The 8,532-nt window shown below is 49.5% G+C and overlaps 4 protein-coding genes across 4 annotated transcripts; 2 read left to right on the plus strand and 2 right to left on the minus strand.

The window, feature by feature from the left end:
- Positions 1 to 328: 328 nt before the first annotated feature.
- FTJAE_14055 (uncharacterized protein) lies at positions 329 to 2,433 on the minus strand (the record flags this gene model as incomplete). Its single annotated transcript, XM_037347256.1, has 4 exons — positions 329 to 1,366; positions 1,421 to 1,509; positions 1,570 to 1,741; positions 1,795 to 2,433. The coding sequence occupies 4 exons, from the start codon at positions 2,431 to 2,433 to the stop codon at positions 329 to 331; spliced, it is 1,938 nt and encodes a 645-aa protein (XP_037198923.1).
- A 633-nt stretch (positions 2,434 to 3,066) lies between these two features.
- Positions 3,067 to 3,398, plus strand: FTJAE_14056 (uncharacterized protein; the record flags this gene model as incomplete). The annotated part of the gene is made up of 2 exons (XM_037347257.1): positions 3,067 to 3,251; positions 3,320 to 3,398. 2 exons carry the CDS (start codon positions 3,067 to 3,069, stop codon positions 3,396 to 3,398), a joined length of 264 nt encoding a protein of 87 aa, XP_037198924.1.
- Positions 3,399 to 4,714: 1,316 nt separating this feature from the next.
- On the minus strand, positions 4,715 to 6,102 carry FTJAE_14057 (tam domain protein; the record flags this gene model as incomplete). The annotated part of the gene is made up of 4 exons (XM_037347258.1): positions 4,715 to 4,796; positions 4,857 to 5,392; positions 5,474 to 5,695; positions 5,752 to 6,102. 4 exons carry the CDS (start codon positions 6,100 to 6,102, stop codon positions 4,715 to 4,717), a joined length of 1,191 nt encoding a protein of 396 aa, XP_037198925.1.
- Positions 6,103 to 6,546: 444 nt separating this feature from the next.
- FTJAE_14058 (O-methyltransferase B) lies at positions 6,547 to 8,077 on the plus strand (the record flags this gene model as incomplete). Its single annotated transcript, XM_037347259.1, has 6 exons — positions 6,547 to 6,732; positions 6,804 to 6,927; positions 6,987 to 7,007; positions 7,067 to 7,181; positions 7,230 to 7,696; positions 7,755 to 8,077. The coding sequence occupies 6 exons, from the start codon at positions 6,547 to 6,549 to the stop codon at positions 8,075 to 8,077; spliced, it is 1,236 nt and encodes a 411-aa protein (XP_037198926.1).
- Positions 8,078 to 8,532: the final 455 nt, after the last annotated feature.

Consider the following 8,532-nt stretch of genomic DNA (forward strand, 5'->3'; position numbering starts at 1 on the left):
GTCTGACCCCGACTGCTCCCAAAAAAAAACTAGATTACGCGCGCCGCGTATGTCGTCGATCGACGACCGTTGGAAATGGTGAAATAGAACTATGGATGGTTAGTTCCGTGAGAGTATCAGTTTGAATAAGCTGGACATACCTTAAAAAACATGGACAAAATTTTGGTGGTCAGCTTCAAGACCTGGTGGTCTTGACGTTGGAGGAGGGTAGGCAACCAGCCTACTTGCTGGCGCCGAGGTTGAGTTGGGCGAGTCCGGGGAGTGGCTCAGGCTCCCCGGACTGGGCCTCCGGCTCCGGGACATCGTTGATCGTTAGGCGGCGACGACCCTAGCCGCGCTCTGCCTTCCTCTTCGCCGACTCTGCCCTCAACTTCTCCTTTTCTGCCGCGTTCATGTTGGCATAGCGGCCAACGAAGTGCACCTTGGTGCGAATCCACTCCTCGGTTCGTGGCATGTTCCACGTCCCATTTCCCCGGAGGAGCTTGGCCGGGGCGGCGATCCCGAACTCGGAAGCATCCATGCCATCAATGACGATGGCGGACATGGCCTTAATTGCCTTGGATCGTCTTTGTCTGGCCGGGGTGGAGTTGTCCTCTAGGGGGATGACCGACTTGATGAACTTTCGGAGCTCCTCTCTTTGTGAGCCCAGGATGAATGATCGGACTCGGGCGTGGTACTCAGACTGTATCTTGAAAGTATAGAAGGCCTTCTCCTTGATGTCATCACGGGTCAAGGGGCTCCCGAAATCCAAATCTCTCTGTAGGAAGCGAGGCTTGAACTCCTGAACCCATTCTCGATAGACAGGACGCGAGGCCATGCGTCGACGCTCGTTAGCAGTGACGACGCCCATCTCTTCCTTAAAGGTGCTGCAGCCTCCTCGAGAGAACATGGGACATTTGGCTATGTACTCAAACATAGCGTTGGTGGTGGCAAAGGGTCGCCAGTATTCAGCAACGGGGAGCCCAAGGAACATCAGGATTTCATCCGGCTTGCTGGTAAGGAGGATCTTAGCTTTCTTACGGTTGATGCGTTCCCCTTCCTCTACCCGGATGTGAAGACCTTTGTCGTCCACGGTGAGACCATAGGGACTGATGATGGATCCCACGATTTGCCACAAGTCGCCATGCGACTCGAAGAAACGCAAGTACTTAGCTTGCTTTCTTGAGAGACAATACCGGACATCGACTTGAATGAATACGCGGGCAGGGTCACGAAAAGGGTTTTCGTGAACTGGACCAGAAGGCAGGGGAACGAAAGGGTTATCAGTCAGGATCGACTTTGGGACAGTCCTTCTCTTGATTCTGAAATTTCCATGTCCAGGAACGGCTGGAAGGGCAGCCCCAGGCTCTGAAAAGGAACTATTGATCTGAGTTTATCGTTAGAGAATAGTGAACATGGTCAAGTCTTTGTATGATAATACCTTTTCAAGAGTTCCGCGGGTAGAGTTTGATGCAACAGAATCTCGGCCTGACTTGCCACGCTTGAACATTGTAGATAGTGAAAAGGAACCTATACATGTTAGCAGCCTGATCAGCAAGAACAGGGTGTTCGAGAAGGGCAGGCACTTACGAGTAGATGAGTCGCCGGATTTCATTTTTCTCTTGATATAAGAGAGGGTTCCCCATTTGCCAGTCACAGGAGCCGTTGCAGCAGATGCTTGACTACGCTCTGAAGAGGTGATACTAACGCCATCAGAATCGTGTGCTGAGGGCTTCGTCTGTGAGTCTGCAACTGTAGCGTCCTAAAACACGGTGTAAGCTTGGCTCCTGGATAGGCAAGTGAGCATCAACTTACGGTTTGTTCGTTTGATTTTGAGTCCTTCGCGGCACTTGGCTCTGCGTCAGGACTAGAAGCTTCTTTGATGTAGGGGGCAGGGTTTGAACCAAGGGGGTTAGGGTGTGGACCGAAAGGAGAAGGCAAAGTTGAATCCAGGGGAGGCTTTCCAGTAGTAGTGCTGACAGTAGGAACTGTAGGAACGTTTTCAGAAAGCTTGAACAGGTTTCCAGGAGCGGTAGTCACAGTAGAACGAGCAGAAGGTCGTGGAGGTGACGGAGGAGTGATGGAAACAACCGGTGGACGAAGAGTTGGTTTTCCCTTTGCCTGGGGAAGAGGGATATGCTCAGGCCATGGGATAGCGAAGTGAGCAGAGAAGTGACTGGCGCCACCTTCAGTGATTCTGGATTCAGCTCCAAGGGCGTTAGAGATGGCATCAAGTACAGTCTCCTTGAAGATATCGATTCCTTTCATCTCGCAGACGAGGACATCGACGTCGCCGTGGTCTTCTTTGCCAGGGCCTTCCATCGGAACATTAGTCCAGAAGAATTTCTCATTCAGGCGTCGAATGACTGTGTTTTTGGCCTCTAGATATGCCGAGTGAGACATTCGAGGTGTCTCCAGGGGAGGATTGGCGTGAGCGAAGGCCTTGCCACCCATGATTGCTGTACTACAGCGGAGTGTAGCTTTGTGATAGGGAAACAATAAGAGCAGCTGAGTAAATGTTTGGAATATGAGAACAAAGGAGGATTGAAGATGAAGTTTGCGATGTTCAAAGATGAAGGGGAGAAGGGGAAAACAAGGATAAGTTTGCAGAGGATCACCTCGACGCGTGCTTGGTGAGCGCAAGGGGCAACAAACCCGATGAAGCAGGATAATCTTCTTTGTTACCAGTGATTTATACGAGTTGGAAAGAAGAGAAGATAATGATGCTGATGATGATGTTTGCGTATATAATAAAAAGGAAATGATTGTTTATCACCACCCGAAAGATGTTGTTTTGAGTGATTGTTTTGATGGTGGGTTGGAGAGAGAGAGGCAGAAGAGATGAGACGAGAGCGGAGTGACTCAGTAGAGGTGATGCAGCCCAGCCCAACCCATGTCAGCTCAGCTCGGGTGCGGGATGTACATCTGCATCACCAAAGTGGGCTACAAAAATTTAGTACCTCCTGCTAGGACCGCCCACAAATTTCCCCTCCACAACTAACACTTGTACTTATCACTGCACACAAGACACTCCAACACGACACAATTTCTACTTTCTTTCCAAACAAACAACAAAATCACTTCGACATGTTCTGGGACGCCTACACCCACAGCATGCCCCATGCCGAGTGGTTCGGCGAGCTCACCATGTGGCTCTTCCTCTTCCTCGCCCTCCGCTACGGCATCACCATCGAGCGCATTCCCAACCCGGAGCGCCGTCGTGGAGCCAACGTCCGCCGACAGGGTGGCGAGATCCAGATAGATTTCTTGTGGTAATCGTCTTCAGTGAGTATCTTATCTTGACCTGTTCTGCAAAGCTTGGCTGACTTTAAAATCATAGCCGACGTACCCCTGAGCGACGTTGTCACCAAACACCACTCCGCGAACCACAGTCTTCGGTTTCTCTTTGTGCCGACTGAATTCGGAACCCTTTGTACCTGCTGGTGATGCTCTTGCGTTGATATTGCCAAGGATGGCAAAAAACTTTTTTGAACTTTGCCTTGAGCGTGACTCGAGTGCCAACCAAAGTAAGACACTCTCCTTGCCTGCCTTCTCCTCAAGGAATATTTTGCTAATTTATCCAAAACCAGCTTCTCTTCTTTCCAAAGCTTTCTACGCTGTTTGATGGTGTGCCTAGGAGTAGCTGTGTAGCATCCAGCCATCTGGCCTTCGCCCAGGGAACCTGTTCTTACAATACAATCGTGGAGGAATATGCATTAATCAAGGTTGTTTGAGAACCAAAACAAGTGTTCTCCAACTCTTATTCTCCTTCTGCCCCTCTTGCTAGCTGTGATCCTCGTAGTGATAAGGCGCCCCTGTTTTGACGCTCCAAGTTCCATATGGTGACATGAATTCTCGGCCACAGATCTGATTTGCAAAAATTGCATCTACCTTAGTACCTCGCAACTCTGACATGATACCATAGTGCCTGGCCAGTTGCTACAGCATGAATGCACAAAAAGAAAACCTGGAGGATGACTCATTTGACTGACAAAGAAAGCTCGTGTGGTAGCACTACACAGCCCCAACGCTTGATATCATGTAAGACTCAATGGCCGTGATTGAAAGTTCTTGGATCCAAGTTTATATCCCGGCGGTGAACATCGTGTTCAGAATTATCTTGCTGTAGCGTTACCTTATGGCTGGCAAGTATCTCTACAGCCATGGATGTGCGGCCGAACTCTCTAGTGGATCTAGCGAGGAGGTACAGCTAAGCAGTGGCCAATTTTCAGCACTCCCGTCCCTAGCTCCCCCTGTGGTGGCATGGATACTGCTCAGATCTCTCTTGACAGTAACAAAATCCTATCTACTGTTCGAGTTGAAGTCAAATACTTTCTGTTATTCAACCTGAAATAATCACGAAATTATATTTGCTATCTACCATTTCCTTTCCTGGCATATTACTAGTCCAACCAGCCCTCAAGATTGGAGGAGAAATTTAGTTTTGTTGTCATAATGAAACATATGAAGTTGCATCTTGGCTAAGTTGAATAGAAATTGCTTGGTTTTGATATTGATAATAAGCTTGAGACTCTACGAAAGTCTGAGATACTGGATCTACAAGACTATACAATGGATACAAGCAAGATGTGATAAGAGTTCGGAAATAGAAAGTCGTACGCTGGGCATTATTCGTCAAGCCATGGCTATTATACCACCACACTGATATTGCAAGTCCTGTTGTCCACCCTTTGCTCAGCTTTGGCTCAATACAACACAGCTCACAGCTAGTCAACTATGCGTCAGGAGAAGCGGACTTCTGATGTGGTGGCTGATCTGTAGTGTAACTTCTTGGTTTTCGGCCGTACACGACGTAGCTGATGACACTCGTTAGCTCTTGACGATATTTCCAAAACAGGAGCAAAGCAAGCACTTACAAAGGCACCCAACTGTGCATGTTTGGGTTCAGTACCTCCTTTCGAGCCTTGGCCAGTAGTACCTGGAAGTAATTCGGATCGCCGTTGAGGATCTGCTCGTACCCACGAGCAAACACGTTTCCAATGGTATCTCGAAAATGCGAAAGCTCAAACGCTCCAATCTCCTTCAGATGCTTGTCCTTGGGCCAAGGATTCGTAGGTATCTTGAGGACGCGCTCTACTACATCCTCGAAGCCAGCGTTTTCAAAGTGCTCCTTCCAGCGAGTCGGTTCCCAGCCTGAACAGCCAATGCGCTGCGACATCTCAAAGTAGATCTTGCCCATCTCGATGTAAGCGGAATCAGGGGGCAGTGTGCCGTCGTCGGACTTGAAGTCGGGAACTGAGCCAGAGAGCTGGAAGTAAGCGCCGGGCTTGAGGTGGTTGAAAGCCTGCTCCATCAGACGAGGCCAGTTGCGAATGGCCATGATAAGTTCTCGGCCGTGGATGAGATCGAAAGTTCCTTCGCCCCAGAGCCAGTCATCTTCAACATCGTCAATCTGGAGGCGTCAGTATGGTTCAATGTGTTGTATCACTGCAGTGAAAATCAAAGGCGTGCCCCCGGAGGTCGACTGACATACCTCGAAAACTAAGTTGGGCGGTATCACGTTGGGCTGAACCGGAGTTGTGTCGACACCAATGACCTTGGCTGAAGGGTATTGCTCCGCCATGTCGATGGCCCAAATACCTGATCCAGTACCAAGATCGAGGATCTTTTGCGGATGGTCGACAATAGGGGCCAAGTGAAGCTCGTTGCCCATGAGCATCGTGAACTTGCAGTGCTGGAGATCATTGCGCTCAACCTGTTAACTCTAATTAGTATTCGAGCTTCCTGAGAAGAATAGCGCATTGTGTTGACCTCGAGATCGTCACTAGGGATCCAAGCTTTGTGTAGGCCATAAACACCGTAAGTTCGTCCGTTTTCTTGAATGCCGCGACGGATATCCGACGCGATGGACGTCAGATAGCTCGTGTTTGTTGATTCTGGGTAGAGCTCATCCTCGAGGTCATTGTTGTCAAAGATGTCGGGTTCGATGCGACTTGAAGCTTGTGTTGGTGATGTCGACGGCGGTCTCTCTGCTAGCCCCTGTTCTTGTTGATCTCCGCGATCTAGGTCTCGGGCCTGGTCTGATGTTACGTGGCCCGCTTTAGCTTCTCCCTCTCCGACCTCTCGGGTTGGGGAATGTTGATCTTGGAGCGGGGGTAGCATTGGAGTTGTGATGACACGGAAGTGATGTCTGGGTCGATTGTGGCTCGCACAGATAAAGACAGAGGCCTTCTCGTCGAAATATGTCAGATCTTGATAAGAAATGGCCAAGATGCCATCATTAATCGTGATATGAAAAGAGTTGGATCATCTTCAACCCCCTGCTTTTGGCACGGGACACGGCCACTAGCCTTTTAGGGGAGCCGGGTATTTTGTTAGGCTAAACCTGTGAGAGTATGGCGAGGATTGGATGGTTCCACTCCAAGTGTCTTAGCCAGCTCCAAGGTACGTATCTTATCTCCTCTAGGTCTCCTTTCGGACTGGTCCCGATCTTGGTGAAGTTTGCCCCTCCATCCTCAGCTCATTCATGTCTCTGCTTTGTTGGCTGCAGTGTTACCTTGGAACCAACAGATCAAGCACAAACATCTGCAAGAAGCAACCGTCACAATGGCACTCCCGAACAAACAAGAAATCGATGATCTAGTCAGCAGCCTCAACGATGCTGCCAAGGCTTATTCTGATGCTCCAGACCTGAACGGTTACATGTCCAGGGTCCAAATCCTCGAAAAAGCAAGGTCACTCACAAATGCCCTCATCACGCCAGATCAAAAGCCCAACTATCACGGCCTCAATGTAAGCCCTGATTTCGCTCCAACTTCCTGAATTATGGTCCAGAAGTATACAGCTGCTCACGCATTTCTTAGATTGCCGAATTGGTTGCTATCCGAACGTTTATGAAGCTCAAAGTCCTCGATGCCATTCCCGCCACAGGGTCCATATCCCTTCAAGATCTCTCTCAAGCCACTGGTGTCCAAGATTCGCTTCTAGGTAAGGATCTTCGTCACTATTGGCTGGTAGACTTGAAGCTGAAATTCCAATCAACATAGAGCGGATGGGGCGCGTGTTAGGTCAGTGACAGTCCCCTTGCCAAGAGCGTTGGTCAGCACAGTCTCACATCCTCCTGCAGTCGCTTCCGGATTCCTGGACCAAACAGAGCCCGATGGTGGCGAGTATAAGCATACCAAATTCTCATTGGCTTACATCCTCGATAAGCCGGCGCCAGGCCACTTGTTCCTGGCAATGTAAGTTTGAGCGCTGAGTGGCGTTGAGGCTTATCTAACGTCTCACAGGTACGACGAATGGTTCAAGCATATGCACAACTTTGACGACTATCTTGTTTCGAAAGGGAAATACGAAGAGCCCCAAGACCCCCTATATAACCCGTATACTGCTTACTGGAAGCAAGAAGGAACGCCAGTATGGAGCATCATGATGCAGAACCCCGAGAGATTTCAAACTTTCCAGACAGGCATGGCCGGCATCGATGTTGCAATCCCAGTCACTGGTCACTTTGATTTCAGCACCCTCAAAAACGACTCGTCTGATACAGACAACGCCACCATAGAACTTGTGGACGTCGGCGGTGGTGAAGGAATGGTCCTCAACAAGATCCTCGAAGCTCATTCGGAGCTGTCGCCCAAGGATTGCATGCTTCAGGAACGACCCGAAGTTATACAGCTTGCGAAGTCGAAGAAGACCCTCCCGGACGACGTTCAGCTTGTTGAGCATGACTTTATGACGGAGCAGCCCGTAAAAGGTATGCTACTCCTGCCAGACCCACGACTTATGAGACCCACGACTAATACAAAGTTCAGGGGCTAAAGCTTACTTTATGCGCATGATCCTACACGACTATGCAGATGCCGTTGGAATACAAATCCTCACCCACCTCGCCGAAGCCATGAAACCTTACTCCCGAGTTCTTATTTGCGAAATGGTCCTCGCTCCCCGTGTAGGAGAAGCCGATTTTGCCTCCGCTGTTCTTGATCAGGCTGTCATGACGATGGGCGGAAAGGAGCGTACTGAAGCAGGCTTCCAGAAGATGTTTGACGCTTCTGGACTCGAATTGTTTAAGACTTGGCGTGTGCCTGGCGTTCCTGGTGGCTGTGTTGAAGCGAGGTTGAAGGGGCAGGCTTAGAAGGACAGGATGGACGAAGGCAAAGAAACAAGTACAGTGCAACCGATCACGTAGGGTTTAACCCAGCTATGCGCGATGAATTATATGGAATGATGATATTCGTGTAATTACGAACCATCCATCCTGAAGAAAAGCTTGTGTTGATCTCTTGTCCCTTGGTCCAGCCCCTGAATCTCGAAACCGCAGATTACGAGTAAGGCGCGCGATGCAAGCATCAGCTGTCCGGTCTACCAACTCAAAATGACACTCCCATAAATACAGTTCAAGTAGCCGCAAGTAACAAACAGTTACCAGGCCATGGTGTCGGAAGCTGGTGTTGAGCAGTTAGCAAGTAGGCGGCGTAGTGGTTGTAAAATAGTCGCATTGTCCGTTATCTTTGACCCTGACACCAAACACTTGGGACGCCTCCAACTCCTCAAAAAACTTCATCTTGTTCAGGACTTTCCATAGCTTCC

This window comes from Fusarium tjaetaba, assembly GCF_013396195.1.
Source record: "Fusarium tjaetaba strain NRRL 66243 chromosome Unknown NRRL66243_c0000528, whole genome shotgun sequence".
NCBI classification, from domain to species: Eukaryota; Fungi; Ascomycota; class Sordariomycetes; order Hypocreales; family Nectriaceae; genus Fusarium; species Fusarium tjaetaba.